Source organism: Catharus ustulatus, chromosome 9 (assembly GCF_009819885.2).
Source record: "Catharus ustulatus isolate bCatUst1 chromosome 9, bCatUst1.pri.v2, whole genome shotgun sequence".
NCBI classification, from domain to species: domain Eukaryota; kingdom Metazoa; phylum Chordata; class Aves; order Passeriformes; family Turdidae; genus Catharus; species Catharus ustulatus.
Window position 1 is genome coordinate 30985614 of NC_046229.1, and position 25760 is coordinate 31011373.

Genomic DNA, 25760 nt, shown 5'->3' on the forward strand with positions numbered 1-25760 from the left:
AGACTTCAACCTTAACATGCAAAAATAATCCATCTTCAACTAGTAAACAGTCTGAAAACAAGTGTCTGATTCTTTGTTTAATTGTGGAAATAAGTTAGGAACTAGGCATGCAGTTATGTCATGGTAGGTAGTTTTATACTGGGAAAAGAAAGGAAACTTGCATCCCTGTTTAGGAGGAGGTTATAGCACAAATCAGTTCCTAGAGCTGCTGCACAAGTACGAAGCAAGAAACTAGACTTGGAATTGAATAAGTAACAAGTGGTGGTTTGGTCAGGTAAACTGTAGTTGGAAAGGAGCCCCATGCAAGGATACATTTAGTTAGACATAGGTGGGCTTTCCTTAAGACAAAATACGGAAAATATTTTCTTTATTTAGCACTATATTACAAAATGTCTCAACAGGTGCTACTTTCTGCTCCTTAACTGTCCCTCTGAACTCTTACCTGCTCCAGAAGGGAGGGATCCAACATTAAATTACAGCACAGAGCTCTAACCCTGAGAGCTCTCTGGCCCACAGGATTACATCCAAGATTACAAACATCAGGACTAAGCCTAATAACTGTGAAGCTTATCCACACCTCACTTTCCTATCTATTAACTTGCCTGAGAGGACCAACAGGCTGACAAGTGCCTTGTGTCCAATCTCATGCCCAACTGGAACATAAATAAACATTATCATCATTACCAAACACCCTTAACAAGCTAAAAAGGGACTTAGAAACTTGGATTTTTCTGCCCTGGATTGTAGAGCATGCATCAGGTGTGCTGAACTTTGCATTTAGACTAGCCCAAGAGTAGTCAGTTTAGCCAAGGTCTGTAGCTTAGGCTGTCCAGTGAAAACCAACTTTGAAACAGAAATACCTGTCAGTAAGTTGCATCAAGAATTTGCACTGTTTGTCTCTGAGCTGATACCTGCACATAAATGAAATGAGTGACTCAGAAAACAAAGCTGCTCAGGCAGCTGTCACAAGTTTGCATTGTGACAGCTTCAGGGTGAAATGTTTGCTTGGCTTTGCTGTGCATGGCATAGAGTTACACAGCCAAGTCCTGGAGTTACAGTCTGACTTTGGACAGCCAGAATGAGAGGAAAGAAGATGCTGCAGGAGTGAGTTTCCTGGTGGTTTCTCAGCACAGATTGTCCAAACAGAAAGTCTTTTTAGTGTGAAGAGCTACTGAAATGGCTCTCACTGGATCTGAGAGATGGCAAGTTCAGTCAGTAGCATCAGCACTCCAGGCAGGTATTGGCTGTGTAGAATCTGCAAGAAAGAGAAAAAAGCCTGTCAAAGCAACAACTGCAGCTGCCAGATTTCCACACCCTGAAGCCCTGGTGGGAAGGAAACTACCCAGTGTTCTGTGTGTTTATTCAGCTGTTCTGTTGTTGCTTTTCAGGTACCTATACTTTTCCCACACTGATTATACATGACTTGAACTCTATCCCATTATGAAAAGTCATAACTGAATTTACACAACACACATTCCACAAGAGCACTCTTCAGAAAGCCTGAGATACCTCTGTGTACTTGCCTGCAACAGAGAAAGTTGTTTCAGACAGTTTTAAGCTATTACAGATAAAAACAAGCAATGTACTCCTCATCATAGGGGAAATTTAAACAATTGCATTTACACAAACTGTTCTTTAACTCAGAAGAAAATATTGTATTGCTTGAAGGATTAATGTTCCCTGCTTTGAAGGATATTGGAGATACCTCTGCAGAAAGACCAGCACCTTTATGAAAAAGGTTACACGTGAAGCAGTCTTCTGCCTGTGTCTTAATAACTACAATACTAGAATGCTAGGGAACTTTTTTTAAGTTTGGGATAGTTTTAAGTCCAAAAGGAGGTTGTTTTTTCTTTATGGCCTAAGAAACTTTCCTGTTCATACCACAGCTAATACACCTATTTCTGGCCCCAGGCAAGTAGCAACACAGTGGTAGTAAAATACTGTACTGGCAGCTGCCCCAACTCCAGAGCATTCTTTGCAGGAAATCATGCAAAACATGAGACCTTCATTTTATTTGGCTTGCATTAGGACAACCTGCTCCATGGGGCCTCACCTTTACAATCCCATCACAGTGTGCTGAGGCAATCCCTGTGGAAACCTTCACCAGCTTCGCAGCTGACAAGTGGATCTTGAAGTGCCTGTGGAAGTGGGCATAAAGGCAATCCATGAAGATAGCCACCTCTCCTTGGGTGATCTCTCCTGGTGTTTTTTGCACCGTGTCCCACAGAGCTTTGGCATCCTCTGGGTGGATGGCGTATGAAATATCCAGGGGATGGGACAGGCGGGGCATGGAAAAAACGAGTTCCACGGCAGAGGCAGCTCTCTCCAGCTTGTAGCCAGCCCACATGGCCACCATCCAGCTGAGGTTCAGGGGGCTGATGGCCAGGCGGCGGAAGCAGCAGTCAAAAGTCTTCTGGAACCAGCTTCCAACCAAGGCCGTGTAGCTCTCGGCGCCGTGGGTCAGGAACAGGGGCAGGCAGGTGAAGTTCTCCGGCACATTCTCGGAAAGGTCATCTCCAAACATGGAGCAGAACCAGCCCGACCACAGCAGTTTGTCTTCAGAGTTCCTGGAGGAAGCTCGGGACCTTGAAGAGAGCTGGGATGGGGAGAAGAAGCATTTCAATTCTGCAGAGAGCAAGTATGGCTTTTTTGTTTCTTCATCAGCTAAAAACAGATTTTGATTTTTGTTTTCATTAGGAAAAACTGCTGTGCATGCAATGCTCTTTTCTGTCAAACACATACAGTTTTCAGTCTATTCGTTTCATCCCTAAAAGCGGAATGCAATTATGTTGAAAACAGCAGAAAAAGAGCTTTTAACTTCCTTAGGAACAATCCTGAGATCTGAATTTATGCTGCTTAACTCCTGTGGTACATCCTACAACCACTGCCACAATGAACCTGACATTTCAGTTGCACATTTCACTTGAGGCAAAGCATTTCAGAAGTACTAATTAGACCTGACTCTGGCCAGGAAGTGGGATTATGCCAGCTTTATCCAGGAAGATAAATAAGCCATCCAAGTCCTGGCAGCAAATTGACTGCTGAACTAAAACATCAGACAGAGATTGCTCTGTATAGTCGTACTCTGAAGCTGTTAAAAAGTCGAACTCAAACCTGCTGTTTACTGTATGCATTGCTCAGGGGATCACAGAACCAATTAGGCTGAGAAACACCTTTAAGGTCATCGAGTCCAGCCTGTGACCAAACAGCACCCTGTCATTAGACCAGGGTTTTGACTGTGTCACACCCAGTTTTTCCTCAAACCCCTCCAGGGATGGTAACTCCACCATCTCCCAGTTCCAATGTCTAATCATCCTTTCTGCAAAGAAATCCTTCCTAATGTCCACCTAAACCTCCTCGGCACAATTTAAGACTGTAAACATTCCAGTTAAAAACAGACAGGATTCAATTTCATTTTATTCCCATACAGCTAGGGTTTAACTGTGGGGTTTTCTTCCAAGCCAGCGCGTTCCCCCACAGCAAGAGCAGCCCCCTCACCTGCACCAGGAGGCCAGCCTGGTCCAGCTCGCTGCCCCGGAGGTCGGCCAGGCTGGACAGGGCCACCTTGATGTCCAGCTCGACGCCCACCTCCACCGCCAGCCCCTTCTGCTTCTCGGCGGCGATGAAGGCGCTCAGCAGCCGCGCGTAGTCCCTGAGGCAGCCGCGGCGGAACCCGTACAGGGGGGTCACGCTGTACAGCGTCCAGGCCTTGCGCAGCACAAACGCTGTTTTCTGCGCGTCCAAGTTTTCCTGGGGGGGAAACAAAACCGAAGGGATAAGGTTGAAGCTCGCTCTTCCCGCGCGGCGACAGCGCGGCTGAGGGGACAGAGAGGAGACAGGGGGGAGGCAGCGAGGCGGCCCCGCCGTACCTGAGAGCATAGCGCCGGCAGCGTGAGGCGGCCGCTGGCGCTGATGCCGAGGCGGCCGTGGCTCCGTCCGAAGGGCAGACCCCGGGAGAGCTGCCTGAGGCTGGGCAGGGTCCGCGCCGCGCCGTCCTCCGGCGGCTCCTCCGCCATAGCGGCCGCGGCCCGCCGGCGCCGTTCGAACCGGGCTCCCGTCGGGCCCCGCGCGGGGCCGCGCCTCGCCGCCATCTTTGGGGCGGGCGGCAGTGAGGGAGGGAGGCGCCGCTGCTTGAGGGGGTTTTGCCCTTTTACCTCCGGAGCTCTTGTTTCTCACTTCCCGCAGGCCTGTGGTGCATTTGTGGCCGAGGGGCGGCTGCAAGATGGCGCTGCCCCGGCTGCTGGTGCGGGCGCTGCACCGGGCGGCCGCTGCCGCCGCCCCCGCGGCTCCAGGTGAGGAGCGCTGGTGTCATCCCCTCGAGATTGGGGCTCCTGTTCTCCCGGGATACAGGTCAGGGTAGTGCACACAGTCAATTGGTATCACGCCTGCGACCAGTTATTTTCCCTGTATCACTTTATTAATAGTCTTGTCTAAATCTCTTTTAATTCCGAAGGCTGTGATGAGGGTAGCGAGATTTGCTCATAAAGTTATTTATCTGTGTCCAGGTAATGGTGTCCTTCAGGCTTGTCCTTGCAAGCTGAACCTCTGTGAATGGCGTGCTTGGTTCTATAACTCAGGCCATGATTACAGGCACACGGGAATCTGTGCAAAGCTTTCTATGACCGTGCTTCAGGCCTTTTCCCAGTTATTCCAGGCAGGAACTGTTCAATTTACACCTGCGTTGGGTGTCCTCCGTGTGCCTTTAATTCCTGGTTTTTTGAGCCCTGTTCTGCTGTGTCGCCACCAGGAGCTGCAGTGACAGTGGGAATGGCTTTGAAGTGAAGGAGGGCAGGTTTGGGTTGGGTTTTGGAAGAAATTCTGGCCCATGAGGGTGAGGAGGCCCTGGCATAGTTTTCCAGAGAGGCTGTGGCTGCCCCTGGATCCCTGGGAGTGTCTAAGGCCAGGCTGGATGGGGCTCTGAACAACCTGGCACAGAGGAAAGTGTCCCTGCCCTTGGCAGGGGGGTGGAATGACATGAGCTTTAAGGTTCTTGAAACCCAAACTATTCTGTGATTGTAGATTTAAATGTGGCATTGTCAGCATCCCTCAGGATTGATCTGTGATTTTACTTCTCTTGCTCTGGAATTCGCAGGGCTACAGTTTGCAGCAAGGCTATGTTCAAGTATCTTTATGAAAAGTTTAACTGAGAAACATAAATAATCCCTGTTTACAATACATTTGGACTAGCTTCATGTTTATGACTTAGTACCTTAGTGCAGATCTATATATGAAGTAACTTCTCCATATCTGTATAAATTATATTGGGAGGGAAAACTTATTATTTTTTCTGTCTTATCTGCAAAAGCCATAAGAGATTATATATATACGTATATATATATTTTTTTTTTTTTTTAAATTTAAGATTTCAACAGTTTCGTCTCCCGGACCAACACATGTGGAGAGCTGCGTTCTGCTCATGTGGGACAGAAGGTGACCCTGTATGGATGGGTTCAATATCAAAGGTAAGTGTAAACCATGGTGAAAATGGAGATGATTATTTGCCAGACCCAGTCTAAGCTGTGTTTCATCCAGCATTGCACTCCAGGGATGCTCTGCATGGGTTTTTTGATTTTAGGAGGTCCTGAGCATCTTATCTTTGAGCAGCTGTAGATGGAGACCCAGGAAAAGGAGTTAGGGTTTTTGCATCGTGATGATCTGGTTTTTCAAGACACCAGAGCATGTCCCATTGAGCAGTTTTTTGATGGATAAAGCACAATGGCATCTGTCCCTGCTGGAGCTTGAAGAAATCAGCATTTATGGTTCTGAGTCTGGCAGTGTGGATTGTTCATGTGGAACTTTTTATGGGACAAATGTTCCTCTTCTTGACTTCTGATTGGATTTAGTTGTTGTTTTTATTCCACGTGCACTTTAGTTTTATTGCTCATTTAATTGTTTTTAGCTGAATGATGTTTCCCAGCAGGAGAATTCACATGTACAGAATCCCTGCTCTGCGTGCATGAAAGCTCAAGTTAAAACTCTGCCTCTCCTGGTTATTTGTTGTCTGAGGCTGATCACAAAGTGGAATAAATTGGTCAGGTTAGGTTCAGGTGTAGGAAAAGTGTCTATAATTCAGTACTTGGAAGTGCTTTGGGATGAGTTGTAGGGTACAGAAAGTGTTGCCAGTTGCCCTATGCTTTTAAAAAGTAGAAATGACTGAATTTGTGAAAAAAATGTTCTTCCTTTTGTGCTTTTCATGGATCAGACAAGGCCTGTTTCTGGTTTTGAGGGATTTCCACGGACTGACCCAGGTCATCATTCCTCAGGATGAGGTAAGTGCTACCAAAGCACGAGTCTGTGCTTTTATTTTTCCTTTGGTAGCTTGGCTTCAGCAGCCACAGAGAGAAAGAAGGACTTTGTCAAACTCAGTGCTCTGACTCACAAGTAGATTGAAGTGTTGTGAGAGGTCTGACCTGACACTGCAACAAAAACATCAGTGCTGTTTCCCCTGCCTTAAGAGTGATTTTGGGTTGAGGTGCTTGGCCACAGTGCCTTTGTCCTGTTCTTTGAATTTCTGTGAGGCTCTGTCTTCTTCCTGCAGGGACATTCCCACGTGAAGGAGCTGCTGTCCAACGCCCCCGTGGAGTCTGTGGTGCGAGTGACCGGGACAGTGTCCCCTCGGCCCCTGGGGCAGCAGAATCCGGTGAGGATGGGCTGGGGGGGCTCTCAGGGCTTTCATTCCTTGAAGGAAACAACCCTGGATGGTGGGATTATGGTGTCAGAGCATTGTTGTGTGGCAGCCCATCCTCAGATAGTGTGATGTGAAATAAGTGCTGTATAAGATAGCAGGAGGATCTCAAAGCATATTACAGGCCTGGATCCCAGCCCTTGGCAAGGGCTTTTCTAGGCTTTCAGAGTGTGCTGGGAATTGCTTTTGTTTGGAAATAAGTATTGTCATTTCGAGTTCCACGGCATGTGGTGACCTGTTTATTGATTTTGCTGGTCTCCTGGTATAGGTGACAGGGGTTGAATGATTTTTTAATGTTCTGCATTCCTCAGCTGTCTTTGTAATCAGCTGTAGATTGATCTTTCAGGATTGTACATGCAACTGGCAGGTCTAAAAAGAGGATTGTATTTATGATCATAACTCTTTTTTGCTCCATCTTGCAGATACCCACTTAAAATCCAGGCTTCAAGCAATGCCTTTATTTCTTTTATTCATTTCTGGTTTTGTGGGAAGGTTGTGTGTCCTTTCCCCTGGTAAATAGCAGGAGTCCTGCAGGATCAAGGGAACTTTGTGTGCCTCAGTGCTACGTGAGGGGAGCTGCCTGCCCTCCCTCGGGACAGAGTCAAAAGAAGACCAGTTCTGAGAACTGGTGTTTAGAGCTGGAAGTTCTGAGAAGTTCCTCATAATTTGCCTTTTCTGACTCGTATTAAGGGCTGCTGCTGCTCATACTCATTGAAATCTACACTGTACGGTTTTGCTGAGGCTAATGTGTTTAGAGACCAGTATGCTACTGGGGAAGAAGCTGCCATCTTTGGTGAGGTGATTTGTGTTTCTCTGAGCAGAAGGGAAATCTGAAAGAAGCTCTCTGACTTATGCACTGTGTTAGAAGGCAGGGAGGGTAATCACATTGCTTCTTTTTTCCCTTTGACCATCTGTGAAATACCTTTGTCCAACTTTTTGGAATTCAATTTTTTTCTTGTGTTTTTGTTCTAGAAAATGCCAACAGGAGATATTGAAGTGAAGGCAGAAACTGCAGAGATCCTAAACTCCTGCAAGAAGCTGCCTTTTGAAATCAAGGATTTTATCAAGGTGTCTGTGTTTTTCTTTTCTTATCAAAGTAGTGGCTTTTCATTAAATTGAGAATTTGCCCAAGATGATGGCACAACATCTGAGAGTTGAGTCTGGTTTTCCCCACTTTGGAGGAATGATGATATTTAAAACAGGGCTGCTGTTTGTTTGCTGGGAGGATTTATTTCCAATTAGAGCAAAGGAGAAACCAGGGCTTGAATGATTCCAGATTTCTGGAAGAACTGATGGTAAAGAAAGGGTGAAAGAAATGGGGCTATGCTGTATTTTTTGAGTGTGAAATGGAATCGTTTGACTTGGAAGGAACCTTAAAGATCATCATGTTCCAAACCCCCTGCCATGGGTAGGGATGCCATCCACAGCACCATATTGCTCAGAGCTTCATCCAGCCTAGTCTCACATACTTCCAGGGGTGGGGCAGCCACAACTCTTGTGGGCAGTTTGGTTTTGTGTTTCAAGTGATTGCCATGTTTGTGTAGGCTGTGGCAACTGAGCACCATCCCCTTTTAGCTTCTCCCTTTTTCCCCTTGGCTGTAGGAGCACTTTCAGTGGACATGCAGTTTGAATTTTGTCTCTTCATGCTGGTTGTGTCTCCTCCCCAGAAGTCAGAGGCCCTGCGGATGCAGTACCGGTACCTGGACCTGCGCAGCTCCCGGCTGCAGGCCAACCTGCGCCTGCGCTCTGGCGTGGTGATGAGGATGCGCGAGTATCTCTGCAATCTGCACGGTGAGGGGCTGCTGGCAGTGATGCCTAAAGAGACTGCCCAGAGCTGAGGCTAGACAGTGTTAAAGGAATAAAGCAGGGATTTATTCAAAGGCCTTCAAAGGATTCACCTTGGGCAGTGCAAGAGCCCGGCCGTGGCTACACCTGAGATGGATCCCAAGTCACGAGTTTTCACACTTTTATAAGTTTTGGTCCATTTCCATATTGGGGTCAATTGTCCAATTCCAGCTCCAGGTTATGAAGTCCCATCCTCCCAGATTGCTTGTTTATTAATTCTTATTTATATTACAATGAGTTCTACAGCACTTCTAGTTAACAAGCTAGAAATGGCCATGCATCTCTCTCTCTACAAGGCCTTTTAAAGGCCAGTCTGTCCAATTAAGAATGAACACCTAAATTGTTTTTACTTTTAACCCAATAACCAATCACTCATGACCTGCAATGCAGCTTTTTCTATCCAATTAAACAAGATCCCACCTAGACCCATGAAGAAGAAAGAAACCTCTGCCCCAAAACCTCTATCTTGCTATGTTCTAAAACATTTCCAAATGTTCTACCATGTGATATTACACGCTTCTATTCAAACAATACACCAGTGATCCCAGTTCTGTCACTCAATTTTGGGAGCCTTCTGCAAGGCCTCAGGTCAAAAGCAGTATTTTCCTGGGGGTCATTGCTTGTCAGCACAGAAAATCTAAATCCCTCTGTTTCCAGGGTTCCAGCAATTCCCTGTTGTTTACACTTTTTGGGCTGAAGCTGCAGTGGTCCTTGGTTCTTTGGTTCTCAGGCTGGAAAAGGATTGTTTTGTCTGACTAAGCTGTGAAGAGAAGTTGCTGACATTTTATATGAAGCCCAGAGTCACACATCAATGCAGTACAGAATCTGGAAGGCATGGAAGCTAAAAGTTAAGGCATAATTTCCCCCCTTTAGGCATCAGGAGGACAGGCTGGTGCAGCAAACATTTCATCTCTCCTTGCTGCTTTTCCCTAGTGCTGGCAGAGATTCCTAGCCAACTTGCTACTCCAAACTGGTCCCACTTAATAAGGACTTGCCTGCTTTTGGTGGAGTCATAAGTGGGATGTTGTCAAGCCTGAAGAACAAAGTGTATTGAAATCTCTTGGCATGCTGCAAGCCAGTTGTTTCAAATTAACTGTTTCCAATGAGAAAACACTCTTTGCAGGTAGTTGCCCTCATTTGGTTACCCACTTGAGGCATGTCAGAGGGATGGATTTTGTTGAAGGCTTTTGCTTCTCTTAAAATCAGGAAGTGCTTTTTGGAAAATCAGTGCCTGGTTCAGAAGAGATAAAGAGTTAACACATTTTCAGCCTGTTTGGAGTCCTTTGTCATCAACAGTTCTAGCAGGACATCAGAGTAGCTCAGAGCCTTTAGAGCTGTCATTACAGGGGTAATTATTAGAAGTGGAAAAGTGTGTTGGTTTTGGAGAGGCTCCATGGTGTGCTAGCTGACCTATTTTGCTGACTAACCCTACTCTAGCCTACTCTGTCATGTTAGCTCTTCCTTCTCTCAGCATATTCTGTGTTTGTTTCCCAGGGTTCGTGGATGTAGAAACTCCAACTCTGTTTAAAAGAACCCCAGGGGTATGTATGTGATGCTTTTTGGCCTCCTGCAGCTGCACAATCAGGGCTGAATCATTTCCAGTTGCCACTCAGCCTTCATTGCTTTTCCCTTGCTAAATAACAGCTCATGGAACTTCTGGTATCATCCACAGATCCTTTTAAAAGTAGAGGAGAGAAAGGGGAGAGATGATATGAAATAAGCAAATTAAATAAGCTTTTGCCTTGTTGAATGCAAGTCTATCCTGGGATTATAAACCCAAAAAACTTTGAAGCACTGTCTTTCCAGTATTTATCTCTTAACCCAGTAGGCTACTGTAGAGATAATACTCAAGTAAATTTAATTTCTGATCTTATATTCCTTTCTTTTACTTCAAAAATAGTCAGAAAGAAGAGAGCTGTAGCTGAGGAGTTGTTGATGCAGCTAACCTGGAGTTCTTGCATTAAAACCCCAGTCCTGGATGGTCTATTATGCATTAGTCTCAGAGAAGAAGGTAGAGAATTCTCCTTTGGAATGTTTTGGACCAAGTTGGTTATCAAATATTAAGTGTAAAGTACAAACAGCCATTTCCTCACAAGTGGGGTTTCATAATGTGGAAAATAGGTCCTTTCATCTTGCACTTCCAGTGTTTGCTCTGTCAGGAATTGGGGCCACTCATTTGCTGAACTCTGTAAATTTTCTTTCTGATGCCAGGGAGCCAAAGAATTCCTTGTGCCCTCAAGGGAAGCAGGCAAGTTCTACTCTCTGCCACAGAGTCCTCAGCAGTTCAAGCAGCTCCTCATGATTGGAGGTCTGGACAGGTAAGAGTTTCTTGGACTCTTGTTCTCTGCATGTCCTGTCTAGGATTTGATTGCTTTATCTGTGAAGTTTTAGAAACTTCCCCCAAAAAAAACTTACTGCCAAGGACTTGTGTCTTGAAGAGGGATCCTTAAATACTTCATAGTCAGATGAAATGTATCCTTCTGGGAAGCTGCAGTCTTTACTGCTGTGTTAAACACAAACCTGATGTGCAGCAGAGCCTGAGTGAAGGGCAGAAAATCTAATGTGTGATAAAATCACCTCCAGGAGTAACCTACACGACTAATTGAGGTGAGGCTGAGCAGCTGAGCATGACTGAGGCAGGGAAAAAAGCATGTCAGGGTGCCCAAGTGCAAAGCTTTTAATTGGGCTTGCTTCTGCAAATCGAGTGGATGGACAGGGAGACACCATTGTTCACATGGTGAACTGCAGGCCAGGTCTTGTCTGAGACTTTTGGAGAGTCCTGGAGTAGAGTGGAAGGTGGAATAAAAAGTTGAGTGTGCTGCCCTTGGGGGACAGCTCACCTGGCAGTCTCCATGTGCCTCTGGAAGATATGGCTGGAGATGGATACAGCTGCTGATAGAGTTGCTTCCACTCAAAATTCCATTCTTTTGAGGGGATGGGAGCAAAGATCATCTGCTGTGGGAACAGAGCACTCTCTCTGCTTTACTTCTTTATTCCTTATCTTTTGTATGATCAGTTCTATAGCCACAATTCAGTTCAGGATACTTTAAATGGTTATCTAAGTCAGAGTGTCACTGCAGGTACTTCCAGGTCGCTCGCTGCTACCGGGATGAGGGATCACGGCCTGACAGGCAGCCGGAATTCACCCAGGTAAGCAGCCCTTGTGCCTTGCTCCCTGCTCCTCAGCCCAGGTGCTCATAGCTGGTTTTCCCTTCTGGAGGCTTAGTCTGTGCTAGTCTGGTGCTGCTTGGGGGGTACAGAGTTGTTTGGTATGTGTTTCACCAACACAGCCCTTGGAAATGGGTGTGGGATAGCTGCGTGGTTCCTGTCCTTGGCTGGCTGCAGTGCCCCTGGTGCAGATGTGGGAATTGCGTTGCAGCAGTGATTTTACTTTGATGATGCATTCTCCTCCTGTCCTGCTAGGTCAGACATCCCGTTCCTGAGCCTTGAAATCCCAGGCTGAGTTGGCCTGGTTCACTCAAGGCTGCTTCTCTGTCCTTGTCATCGTTACCTCATTCGCTCTCTGAGGAGGCTGTTGCCTGAGTCATCAGCCTGGAGGGTGATTCTGAGCACCTTCCCAGCCTAATGCAGTCATGCTGTGATGTCATTTTGTGTGCTGTTTCTTGTTTTGTTGGCTTTGTACTCAAAAGTAGCAGCATGAAAGCACAGTCTGTAGCTAATGTGGAATTCCCCCCTTGTTCTCTGTTTTAAGATAGATATAGAGATGTCGTTTGTAGATCAAGCTGGGATCCAGAGGCTCATAGAGGGCCTCCTGCAACATTCCTGGCCTGAGGACAGAGGCTCCATTGTAACTCCTTTCCCTTCCATGACATATGAGGAAGCACTGGCTGAGTATGGGACTGATAAGCCAGACACTCGCTTTGGGATGAAGGTGAGGGTTTGCCCATTGGAAACCTGCAGCTTTTCCTTTCAGCCAGTCTGCTAATAACCTTTGGATCATGGATACATGGTTGCCTGGAGTTTTGAGTGCTGTAATTTACCCAAGGTGCCTGTCCCATTGTTGCTGCTTTGTGCAGTCTGCTGAAGAAGAGAGGATTTGATCAGTTGTCTGTGGAAAATGTATGTTCTAATAAAACTTTATTTTAAAGGTGATGTAGCACTAGGGAGCAATGCATGTTGACTGTTTGAAGAGCAAAAGCTCCTACAAGGGAATAGTGTTGAAGGTGTTAGGACAGGTGCAGGAGTTTTTGCTTTGTATTCCTACCAGCAGTGCTTTTTCCTGTGCTCTCTCTTTTGTCAGATTGTGGATATCAGTGATGTTTTACGAGGCTCTAACATTCACTTTGTGCAGAATGCCCTCAGTTACCCACATGGTTCCATCAGAGCCATTTGTATCCCTCAGGGAATGGTAAGTGATGCTCGTACATCTGTTTATGGTTTATGTGGAATAAATAAAATGCCAATTTGAATTGTTTTGTTGGTATGGAAATGTTCCTTGCTATTACTGGTGTTCTTAAGGGAATTTGGGATTGGTTGTAATCCATGTCATCTTGGGCTGAGTGGTGTTAGAATGATAAGGCAACAGGAAGGGTATTTTATCCTTAGGAAGAGGAGGAAAACAATAAAGCTGCAAGATCCCCTGAGGATAGAGAACCCCCTCAGGGTTTCACCTTGTTTTTTGTCACCTTTTTGATGTGTATCTCAATAATAAATTGTGCCTAGTGATGGGAGATTGAAACAGGGCTGGGCATGGTACAGCTCTGGGACAGAGAGAAGGGTCAGGTGGTTCTGTGTCCTTCTCCTGTTTGTTTCAGCTGCATTTTTGGGTACAATTCATGTCTTGGGACGAGGATGTCATGGACCAAATCCAAGGGTGACAATAGATGTGGAAGACTTTTGACAAATGCCCTGCATTTTGGCAGGGAAACAGATTTAATTCTGGCTGTAGGCATCTTTGTAGTATGGAAAAAACAAATCCTCTAAATATTGAGTTGTGTTTGGGGAACAGGGCTTTGTGGCCATGGTTTCCCTTGGGATTTCCTTTCATTCCTTTCACAAAGTGCAAGTTAGTGGCTTCTTACAAGAGGAGACAGAGGTGTTTGAACAACACAAAAGTGGCATCCAGACCCACCTGAAACACTGGAGTTGATGAAAAAAATCAGGATCTTTGTGCAGGCCCTCATTTACTGCATGGCTTTGCATACAAGAGTCAGCCAGTTGTTTTTTTCTCTGTTCTTGCTCCTCAACCATGGTGGTGTAACCTTGTTTCTGCAGGCTGCAGGCAGTGATCTGAGGCTGCTGACCAGATACATTTATCTGTGAGAGGGCTGTCTTCCTGAAAGGAGCCCTCAGAACAGACACCCAGCCCAGTGCTAAGGACCTTGTCCTGTTCCACAGCCCTCATAAGAACTTGAGCTAGAAACAAAAGAATTGAGAAGTTTGGAACCAGCTTAGTCAGTAGGTTTGATACCTAGTCAAGTTTTCCAAGCTGATCTTTGCTGTATCTTCTCTTGCTCTTTCCCCAGAGGTATCTTACAAATAAAGACTTGGAGTCATTGAAGGAGTCTGCAAAATCCCAGTTTAACCAGGTGAGACAGGAGCTTTCCTGAGGCTTTGGAAGGGTGAGTGACAAGGTGTGATAAATGCAGAGGGAGGTCGGGGAGCAGTTTTTAATAGCTGAGAGTCAGAGCCTGAGCATTTGATGCTTCAAGGCGAGAGAGGGCAGCACTGCACTGAACATTCCCTTCCCTTTCTGCAGGAAATCATGGAAATTATCTGCAGACCTGATGGAAGCTTGAAGTCTCTGCTTACCAAGTTCCTTGGTGAGAAGAAGCAGTCAGAGCTTATCCAAGCTCTGAACATGCAGGAGGATGATGTGGTACTGCTGGCAGCTGGAGAACACAAGCAAGTGGTAGGAGGCATTTCTTGGGTGGCTCTGTGAGCTGAATGTTGCTGATGATGGTTTTGATGTTATCTGATCTTAGTCTGATTCTTCTTATTATTAAAATAGGTCATCATCTAATTTTCTGTTTGTCTGGATCAGCAGCTATAGCAACAGCAAATAAAGCATGAAATGTACCTATTATTTTTATGGCCTCTAGTCAAATTCTGGGCAGGACTTGTAACTGAAATGAAGGCTGAAATATAAAAATCCCTGCAACAAATCAGTGCCTTCTTTTCTCTTAATTTCATTTTTAAAGCATCAAACAGATTGGAAAATGAGGTCAACTAGGTAATTGTGTTTCCCACAAGTGCGTGACTTATTAGCAGCAGTGGTGGGAGATTCTATCCCTACCCTTCTCTCTGTTCTTGTCAGCAGATGTTGCCTTCCAAGCATTGTTTTATTATAAGGTGTCACGCTTAGCATGACAACATTTTGTTGTATTCTCTTCTGTGCCTCCATTTCTCTGTCTGGAAAGTGTGGATCTTACACGTGCTCCCCCAGTGAATCCCCATGTGTGGAGCTGGAGGTTAGTCTAAGAAAGTTCTGAGGATGAAATAGCTGGAAAAACATGGCCTTTCAGACTCCTTACTTGGTCTCTGTCAAACCCTGGTGCTGCTGCTGCCTCGGCAGGAAGGTGATAGATTTCAGATACGAGGCAAAAGTGTTCAAGAGAACAAAGCATTACAGCTGGTGCTGTCTGTAGTGCTTCCTTTATGGAGCACACTTTCCCTGGTTGGTGTTTGAGAGGCTTCCCTGATGGTGAAATCCCCCTGTGTCATGTCTCCCTTCTCTGTTGCAGTGCTCTGCGTTAGGAGCCCTGCGGTTGTTGAGTGCCGACCTCCTGGAGGCAGCTGGGCTGACACTCCGTGATCCCACAGCCTTTCACTTCCTCTGGGTGGTGGATTTCCCCCTTTTCCTCCCCAAGGCTGAGAATCCCACTGAACTGGAATCTGCTCATCACCCCTTCACTGCCCCTCATCCTTCAGATGCCAGCCTCCTGTATTCTGATCCCACAAAGGTAACCAACTTCATGCCTGCCATGCTGGCTCTTTTACGGCTGCTCCCATGGAAAACCAGGCAAACAGCATCTGGGTATAGTGTGAAAAGAGATGTTTCATGGGACTGACTGCACAAGGAAGATGTAGATCTGTTGGAATGAGTCCAGAGGAGGCTGCTGAGATGATCAAAGGGTTGGAGTACTTCTGCTGTGAGCAAAGGCTGAAGGAGCTGAGGTTGTTCATCCTGGAGAAGAGAAGGCTCAGGAGCAGCATTAAAGACCTTTCCAGTGCCCAAAGAGACTTCAAGAGAGCTGGAGAGGAACATTTTGCAGGGGCAAGCAGTGATAGGACAAGGGGAAATGGTTTTAAACTGAAAGAGGGTAGACTTAGATTGATTGGTATTAAGAAAAAATCTTCCCTGCGAGGCCCTGGCACAGATTGCCAAGAGCAGCTGTGGCTGACCCACCCTGGCAATGGTCAAGGCCAGGCTGGATGGGGCTTGGGACATCCTGGGATAGTGGAAGGGTTGGGGACAGAGGGTTTGAACTCTAGGGGATCTTTAAGGTCCCTCCCAACCCAAGCCATTGTGTGATTCTACAATCTTGATTCTGTCTGGAAGAGATGGTTTCCTGATTACTGCAAATAGCAAGTACAGTAATTTCATGAATACAAGCCGCAGCAATTTGACAAAAATTTTGGTGGAAACCCAGAAGTGCGGCTAATACTCGGGGGCGGCTAATATGTGAATAATTTTCTGACATTTACAACCCCAGACGTGCCAGCCAGGGCGCGGAGCCAAGCACCTGCCAGTAAAAGCCGGCATTCTGCGATTGTTACAGTGTTACTGTGTTGCCCTGGCTCCCTGCAGGCAGCACGGGGGGCGGGGAGAGAGGCGGGAAAGCTCTCTTCCCTCCTCTGCCGCAGCCTGGGGAGAGACGGGGGGAGCCCGCACTGCCATTGCCGCGGCTCAGGGAGGAGTGGGGGGAGCTCTGCCCCTGCCCTCCGCCGCCGTGGCGGGAGCAGGGGGTGCTCCGTGCCTGGCCGGCGCCGCGGTGTGAGCGGGGCGCTCTCTCTGTGCCCGGCTGGCGCCGCGGCGGGAGCGGGGCCGGGGCGAGCGAACCCAGAGGCGGTGGCCAGCCCCGAGTGGCAGCGCCGGGCTGGGCCACCTGGCCCCGTCAGCAGCCCCTAGCGGGCCGAGCCTGCACAGCCTTAGTTGAGCCAGTAAACCCCGCCCTGCCGCCGTTCTGTTAGTATTTGGCAACTTTGTTGCACGCGGGTCCTCGCTGCGAACCACAGAGCGGCTTATATTCAGGTGCGGCTTATTTATGGACAAAGAACGAAATATTTGCCAATACTCAGAGATGCGGCTTGTACTCAGTGCGGCTTGTATTCATGAATTTACTGTATTCACATGTGCCCCAGCAAAAGAAGCTTATAGGAAACAGAAATCTTACATTCTGACCATCCCATTTGCTTCAGGTTTGAACTTTTCAAATGAATTTGTTCTCCTCTCACATCAGTCAGAGGCAGTCCAGCAGGGCTGGTAGCTGAATTGCAATGTACCCCTGAGAGAGCAGTTTTACAGAGTTGCATGCCTTCATTCCCAGTGTCTTTGCCATCTCTGTGCAGGTTGTTTCAGGTGCAGCTGTGGCCCAGCCTCACCAAGGTGCCTGTCCCTGTGTCTCTGCAGGTCCGTAGCCAGCACTACGACCTTGTGCTCAATGGCAATGAGGTTGGAGGTGGCTCCATCAGAATTCACAGTGCAGAACAACAGCGTTTTGTGCTGGAGAAAGTGCTGAAGGTAACACCTACAGATGCCTCTAACGCTCTCTTGGAGATTTAGAAGCACTAATTAATTGAAATTTTAGTTGGATGTTCTGAAAGAAACACTCATGTGCTTCTCAGGTAGAGACATAACTCCCTAGCCCTGAGCAATAGATGATTTCATTGTAGCTTCATCTTGTGATGCTAATAGGAAGAGCATTGCTTGGCCAATGACACCTCTTAATGTAATTTTGCAGGAGGATTCCGAGGTGCTTTCCCATCTGATTGAGGCTTTGGAATTTGGAGCTCCACCTCACGGAGGAATTGCTTTAGGTAAGTGATCTGTAGCTCTACAGATGCAGGTGTATCTCACTCCCCTTCTTCCTCATCTGTTTTGCTCATTAATTCAGAAGATGTCAGGGTTTGGTTTTTTCCCTAGAACAATGCAGGTTTGTGGTTTAAAGAAAGAGGGGGAAAAAACTCACCCAACCAACAGCACCCTCCCTACACTCAACAAAGTAAAAAGGCCTACCAAAAACAAAGGTATTTTAACCTCTGGTCTTCCAGTTTGACTTTCCTCCATTCAGTCACCCAGAGGCTTTTGTTCCTCTTGAATTCTTAGCAGTTGTAATCCTTCCAAACTGGTTGATGCAGAGCTCTGAGCTGTAAAGCAGAGCTCTGCCAGTATCCTGCCATTGAGCTGCCCAGATTTTGTTCTGCTGTGTTTGCTGTCTGTGTCCTGCAGCCCTTAGTGTGTTACAGAACTTCCTGCAATATTGAAAAGCTTTATTTTGTAGACATTTCTGCTCTCGAGGCAAATCTGTTTATCTGCTACCAGCTGAGATTAATTCTTTTTCTCCCTTACTTGTTTCACTCTTTTTCTTCAGCTCAGTGATATTACCTCCTCAATCTTTCTGGTTTTTCTGACTCAGGGGAGGTAATAAAGAGCCATAACTCAAGTGTTTCACTGATTTGTTTTGTGCTTGTAGGACTTGACAGGCTGATCTCTCTCATTGTTGATGCTCCAAGTATCCGGGACGTCATTGCCTTTCCAAAATCCTTCAGGGGACGAGACCTGATGGGCAATGCTCCAGACTATGTCACTCCAGAAGAACTAGAGCCATATCACATTCAGGTTTCCTGGCCTCTCGAAGAAAAAGAGGCAAAGAAAAACTGACTTCACGCCAGTCATGTAAGCTGATCTGATCAACCAGAGGTGGTTACAGCTTCTAAAGGCTGGGATTAATTCAGAAAGCATCAGCTGTCGTGGCAGGGTGAGGGACAGGCCAACTCCACTGTACTGTGGAAGTTTCAGGATGGAGTGGGAAGGAGATAAGGGGTCTTCCTGATAGAAATTCACCTTTGGGAGGTAATGGGAAAGACACGCAAAAAAACAATAGCAAAGAATATAATTTTATCATAGGATATTGAGACTGTTTGCTTTAGGGTATCATACTGGAGGGAAGATGGAATCTGGTTTTTCCCTACGCTCAGTTTTTACATCTCCCTTGTAAGGTATTCCTCCTCCCCTCTGGAGGAGATAGTCAGCTTCCCTGGCAGGAATGAAATCATTATCCTCATTAAATCGTGTCAGCTGAGCACTGTGACAGTAGAACTGTGCTGGGCCAGGAGCTCGGGACACTGCACAGCTGAACTTCAGTGCAGCCAGCAACTTACCTCCTGTTGGAGGATACCAGATCATGCAGGACTCTGCCATGGGGAGCTCACACTCAGCTGTGTCTTCCCTTCAGAGGAGAGGGAGAGAAGCATCAGTGATGTTTGCACCAGTTGTCTTTGTAATACTCGTCAATCTGCCTTTGGGGCCTGTGGTCCTGGTGCTTTCAGCACAGTCATTCAGGAGTTTGTATGTTTATAAATAAAGTTTACCTGGCTGTGTGGTTTTGCCTGAGTGTGGCTTTGGACTTTCTCTACCACAGCAAGCTGCCAGTTTGGCTTTGTGAGCCCTGGTCATCTCCAGGAGATGACAAGAGATCCATGGGAGCACAGCATGGTTCCCAGTCTTCTGTGAGCATTGCCTGTTCCTGCAAACCTGCTGCTGCAGTGGTGAGTGAGGCAGCAGCAAGTTCCTCCCAAGGAACTGTTCATCCCTATCCCACACCAGAACATTGACAGAACAGTGCAGAGGTGACTGTTCTGAGGAGAGGTGGAGGTGAAGAAACCGAGGAAAAGAGTTTCCTTGGTGAAGGTGAGAAGATGGTGCAAAGGAAGAAAAGGGAGAGTTCCTGTGTCCCAGTTGGGAAGGACAGCAGGAGGCACATGCCAGGGGCAGTGCTGGAGGACAGAAAGACTTATCTGAGTTCTTGTCTGAGCTGATACTGAGCTCCTCCCTTCTGCCAGAGAAGCTGTTCTGCAGATAGTCAGATCCCACTCTGCTCCAAGGGTTAGCCGCTCTTTCAGTCTCCACATCGTGGGATAACACTGCATGGTGCTGTTCAGTTGTTTTCTACATACTGAACTGTCCTGCTGATAAGAATCAGTAATGCAGGTGCCTCTTCTCCTTTTTAGTTTTTTTATAGTGCCATCCAGAGAAAGTGTCACTAAAGCTGACTTGCTGATGCTTTGCAGATTATAACATGGTGGAGTTACATGTATAGAAGAAAAAAGCTTTCTTTGCTTCTGGCATGGCTGTTATTTTCAGTCTCAGAGCTGGTTAAATATTATTTAAAACAAAACAGAGCAATCCTGGATTTGTATTCACATCATTTTAGCCAAACACTGAATTCCTTCATTTGTTCCTCATATGGGCTATTCATTCCTACTTGAAATCAATTCATCTGTAGTTAAACATTTTTTTTTTCTGAGTAGAAGCTGTCAGTAATGGAGTGAGGATCAGTTTTCAGAGAGAAGCTGACCTGACAAACGTTTCCCTAAGCAGATCCATGGTAAACTTTATGATCTTTTTGGGTTCCGTCCAAATGAGGACATTCTGTGATTTTAAAAACAATTATTTCATTTTTGTTGTTGTTTTTGCAGGGAGGAGAGTCACCCTGGAGCAGTTCTACCAGATATTTTTGTTCTCCTGACTTGTCAGTGGTGATACAAAATACAGCCACTGCAGGCTATGTGTCATATTCAGACTGCTGGTTTAGAGGATGCTGGATTTTCTGATTTAGTTTCTTTACTGGTAGTGTGATTAAGATTTGCATGGAATTTGCTTGAGGATCATCTGTGTTCCCAAAGCAGGGATGTCAGAGGCTTTTTTGAGATCGTGGAACATTGGAAATAATTTGCTTTCAAAAGTTTTTCACTCCCCCCAGGGTATTATTTATAGTAACTGTAAACAAAATGTGCTGAACTTTATTTTTTAGTTGTGAAAGCAGGAGTAGTGTATCACTTGCTTAGCACCTGCTTGCAAAGGCAAATGCTGTTTACCTCTGATGAGTCCCAAATTAGGATTATCAAGTGTTCAAGGGAAGCTGATGCTCTGGGAGGCTTAGGCAGAAATGTAACTCTGCCTGGAACATTCTTTTTGAGAGCACTTGTTAAAACATGTGAGCGAGCTGTCCCCCAGCCATGCACATCCCTCTTGTGCAAGCAGCTTTGGGTGCTGCTTGTTTACCCACTGCTGGATGAGGGACTCACTGCAGTCAGAAACAAAAACTGCAACAAAACACCTTGACTGAGCTGCTGCTGTCCAGCCACAATGAGGTTAAATGTTAAAAGGTGTGTCCCAAATCCAGGCAAGCCATTTGTGATTGGATTGCTGAATGAAGGTGGCTTCGAAGACCAGTGTGAGTTTGCCAGGGTTGTGTCAATGTTGCCACAGAGAAGGTACTAATTTTTTGTTTTGCAGAGCATTGTGTCAGATTTTGCTTGGTGTTGTGGAAGCCAGATCTACAGAAAAGCCCTGAAAACCACAATCTGCTTGGCACATTTTGCTGGATATTTTGGTAGGAGCAAGAGTAGACAAGTATTACAGAGAAATCCATGGAAATCAGGGCTGGTCATATTGCAGACCATTATCTCCTGCTTGCTGGAGAAAAGGTGCTGGCCTGTGATCCTGAAAAGAGATGTTGAAACCATTGCTTCAGCACAGCATTCATCAAAAACACCTTCTGCTAATAATCCAGACTGCAAACTTTCACAGACCCCTCATTGCTCCTGCTCTTCATTATTTTCCCTGGATCAGACAAACCTGTGGAGAAATGCTGCTCTGTCTGCTGTGCTAGGAGATGCCAAATCCTGGGCTCCTCTGTTAATTATTCTTTTGGTAAGAATGTGAGGTTGAATGTTCCCTGACATGATCCTCTGCACTCCAGAGAACCTCATGCCTGGCACAGATGGGATGTGAAGATCAGGGTGGGCAGTAGGATTGTACAAGGGATGCTCTAGCAGGAACCAGAGTTGCAATGAGGCCTCTGTACTCTTTAACCCCTCCTCTTACTGATTTTCTTCTGTTGGATCTGAACCAAACACTGGTAGAATGAGGGACAGTTTATTCCCCCACCTCTAGGAGAACCTGCTCTGTGTATGTTTCAATAGATTTGACCAGAACAACCCTCTAGTAAATTTATACTACCCCTTTGTGAAAGCAGAGATTGATTTCTGCTGTGTTTCAGTGTATTTTCCCCCCTCCACAACAGATGGATTCTCAGCAGCCAAAATGCGAGTTACTTTAGTTAATTTTTTTTTCATAAAAGTTTCCAAGCCTATCCAGAATATTTCAAGTTGTGCCAAGAAGGGGAGAAATCACAGTCTTTTGATTTCAGCCATCCCAGGTGGTTTGGGTGAATTTAGCTGGAAAGGTTTTGTATAAAGTGCCACAAAGACAGAAAGCGTTCCCAGAATTTAGATGGAGTTTAATCCTGTGTTGTGCTGGTATCTCTCTCTCGAGATTAGCTAAATTACAATGTAATTTATTAAATTGCAATGTATCACAGCAGCTTTGTGTAATCCCATGCTGCAGATACCCAGAAGTTCAGAGTGCTGATTAATTCCCAGTTCGGCTGAAAACAGAAAATATTACCATCTGTAACAAGTCAGCCGAAATATTCCAAGAGTGGTTTCAGCTGTTTCCAGCTGGATTTGTAACCACTATTTTATCCTGGGTATGAGCTGGAGGTGGGGCTTTGTACATCCCCAATCCCAGGAAGGCCTTTGTTGCTCTGAATTCCAGCAGCTTCCTCTCCCACTGCGAGGAATGGAGCAGGTGATGCTGCACTGAATGCAGGCAGCTCCAGAAAACCAATCTCCCTTGGTAAAAGGAGATGGATAAGAGAATTTATGCTCTCAGATGTATGGATTTCTACTTTCCCCCCCAGTTATTTCTTACCTTTGCTTGAACTGGAGTGTGTTTGGAGCACTCCTGGTGTGTTCTTGAGCCCCATGGTGCAGCAGAACAGGCAGAGACAACCACAGCCACCTAAACAGTGCCAGGCAGAAATCCCCCGTGTCCAGCTTCACATGACTTCACCTCTGAATGTTTGGGCTCTGATTCCAGCCTTGTGCTCTAGTTTGTTGTGTTCCTTTGGAAGCATTGTTTTCTGTAATTAAGAAATGATGATTACATGCAGTTACCAGCTGTGCCAGGCACAGTTCTGCAGCGAACAGAGCTCTGTGACAGATACGTTCAGATGGATTGGTCACATTTTTCTCTAATAACTCATCAGGAGCCAGCTTGCTTGCTGTGTTTTGATAGTCTTGGTGTTCTCTGCAGAGCTGAAGAAAAGCATTGTGGATGGTTCCCCATTAAGTTGGTTTATATTTTAACCATCACAGAATCCACAAATGGTTCGGGTTGGGCTTTAGTTCCACCCTGGGACACCTTCCACTGTCCCAGGTTGCTCCAAGCCCCATCCAGCCTGGCCCTGGACACTTCCAGGGATCCAGGGGCAGCCACAGCTTCTCTGGGCACCCTGTGCCAGGGTCTCACCACTGTCATAGGGAAGGATTTCTTCCCAATATCCCATCTAAACCTGCTCTCTGTCACTTTAAACTTCTATCCCCTTGTCCTGTCACTACATGCCCTTGCAAAAAGTACCTCCCCCTCTTTCTTGTAGACTCCCTTCTGTATTTTTATAGCCTTCAGTTCTGATAAATTATGTGTTATTCTAAAAACTACTTCCTCATGCTTAATTTAAACCTCTCACCTGATCATTGCACAAGGCACTTTCCCATGTAGCTTATAGAAGTAATGATATTCAAATTTCCTATGTGTTTTCTGTTCTGCTTATAACTTCATGAATTAATATCATCTCTTTCTTTTTTTTTTTTCCCCATTCACACCTATTTTAAGCTGTACAGTTTTAGGCAATTTCACCTACTTTCCTGGGGAATCCCTGCATGCCTTCTGTGTAGTGACTCCATGTACCCATGGACAGCTGGATGGCCAAAGCTGAATGCTCTTGGTTATTTTGGTGGGTTTTTTTCCCCCACAACTTGCTGTTAGTATTTACCTTCAGTTCCGCTAACTAGGTACTTTTTTGGTGCAAAAACTAGTATTAAATCACATATTTGTATATATGTATTTTAAAAATATTAGCTGCTCCAAAAGATGCTAATCTACCTGAAAAAAGCAAGGAGCAAATTTGGACAACACTTCCTACTTGCCCAAGTGGCAAAGTGAACAGTATAAAAACTTTTCTGAGAACAGTTGGCACAAGGGGCCTGTTTGGTGGCAGTTTTCTCTGGAACAGCAGTCACAGTGTACTCTTGGATTCTTTAATATTACCCTGTACTTGGAGGGTGATAGATTTAAAACACTCTCAGTCCTGAGAAGTTTCCTTGTTTACTTGAGTAATTTGAAGGGAATTGAAGTCCTCAGCTCCTTGATGCTGTCCCTTGAAATGCAGGCTCCTTGTTTGTCATCTATTCAATTTTCCTTGCCGTTATTTTTATTTGTAAATGAAGGAAAAAGACATCCAGGGTGTTTCTGGGGAAAAAAAGCCTTCAATAGATTTTTCCTGCAGCATGAACAGAACTAATTTGACAGCAATTACAGCACCAGGGCTCTGAGGAGAAGGACAGAGTGACTCCCATCCTTTCACACTGCATCACTTCAAGTGGCAAAACAACAATGGCCAGAACCAAACACTGCCCAGAGCTGGGAGTTCTGTTAGGATGACACAGCCCCTGGTAACTGTGAAATTGCCCTTTTTTTTTGCAGCTTTGTACAAACCTACCAGAGAACCGTGAGGAGATGTGGGTGGATGACAGGCTGAGTTATCTCAAGGTGCCACAGGGTATTGTCCCAGAGGAATGGCTTGGGGAAGAGACCTCACTGTGAGACCTTCCAGAACATTTTTCCCTGTGAGGAAGCCCTGACCCAGATTGCCCAGAGAAGCTGTGGCTGCCCCTGGGTCCGTGGAAGTGTCCAAAGCCAGGCTGGATGGGGCTTGGAGCAGCCTGGGATAGTGGAAGGTGTGCTGCCCACAGCAGGGGGGTGCAATGAAATATTATTTAAGATCCCTCCCAACCCAAATCATTCCATGCTTCTCTGAGTGCTTCAACCTCCCATGCTTCTTTTCATGGAAAGCATTTAAATAAAAAATACCCTGTCATATTAATAGTATAAGATTAAAAAAGCAATTATGGAAGGCGAGAGCTTGATTTGGATGTTTAAGATGTCTTGTAAAAATCCCAAGAATTCTCTAAATAGAATTTAAACTGAAAGCATATGAAGCCCTGAATTCTCAGCTCCTACTTTCACTGTTAATATTGTATAACTAAAGCCAGATCCAGCAAAAAAGGATTCTTTTAATGGGAGGAGCATAATTTTAGCACAGCTGCCACAGAAACACACAGGGCCAAGCTCTGCCCACAGTTGCCTCTGGAGATAGCTGGGTTTAATGCATTTGCAGGAGCCATGTGGAGAAAATCTCTGGCATGCTGTTACTAATTTCATTTGTGGAAGATGAGATAAATATTAATGAATATAAACACCCATTAAATGTAGACTCACCAGTTAAATAACTGTGCTGACTGAATTAATGTGCAGAGAGGTACTTTGTCAGGAATGTTCAGCTGGAATTATGCTTTCTGAAAGGCAATTTCATTTTGTTAATGCTACCTGAAAAACCTCCTGTTGAAGTTGGGAGCCTGCAGACATTTTTTTCTTCACATCAAGGTCATTTCCATCCCTTTTTTCTGCGCCTCGCTGCTTCCTTGGCAGCACCAGTCGAAGCATCTGAGGGGTGCCTGATGAGCAGCCCTTCATTATTTCAACCAGGACCAGATTTTGGACCCAGAACACTGCATGGCCTCCTAAAACAGCTGCTGTAGTTCTGGTGAGGAGCAGGACTAAATAACTGAGCTTTGGAGGATATAGAAATGAGCTGACAGAAATAAAATAAGGTGCAGCTAATTCGTGCTGCCTCCCCATGGCTCCAGCTTTAAAAGACTTAAAAATACTGAAAAGTGTCAAAATAATCAGAATCTATTATGCAACAGTAGGAAATACTGAAGCTGTTCTTTAAATAGCCAGTGACACAGAAGATTTTTGTGTGCTTTCCTGGGGGTTACTGTTCCTTTTGAAATCATAACAGAGATTGCTGCTTATTTCCTTAGCCTTTCACAGTAGTGGGAAATAAAAGCTGGAAGTACA

General features: G+C 45.8%; 2 protein-coding genes across 2 annotated transcripts; one reads left to right on the forward strand and one right to left on the reverse strand.

The window, feature by feature from the left end:
• Nucleotides 1–348: 348 nt before the first annotated feature.
• CENPL (centromere protein L) lies at nt 349–4091 on the reverse strand. The gene is made up of 4 exons (XM_033067060.2): nt 3870–4091; nt 3499–3750; nt 2054–2596; nt 349–1255 (listed from the first exon to the last, which is right to left on the reverse strand). The coding sequence occupies exons 1-4, from the start codon at nt 4089–4091 to the stop codon at nt 1184–1186; spliced, it is 1089 nt and encodes a 362-aa protein (XP_032922951.1). The 3' UTR covers nt 349–1183.
• DARS2 (aspartyl-tRNA synthetase 2, mitochondrial) lies at nt 4092–19106 on the forward strand. Its single transcript, XM_033067053.1, has 17 exons — nt 4092–4292; nt 5363–5462; nt 6203–6269; nt 6539–6640; nt 7658–7753; nt 8353–8476; nt 10025–10071; nt 10742–10848; nt 11611–11680; nt 12243–12422; nt 12792–12899; nt 14017–14079; nt 14250–14402; nt 15235–15453; nt 17124–17234; nt 17455–17530; nt 18187–19106. Exons 1-17 carry the CDS (start codon nt 4223–4225, stop codon nt 18372–18374), a joined length of 1881 nt encoding a protein of 626 aa, XP_032922944.1. The 5' UTR covers nt 4092–4222; the 3' UTR covers nt 18375–19106.
• Nucleotides 19107–25760: the final 6654 nt, after the last annotated feature.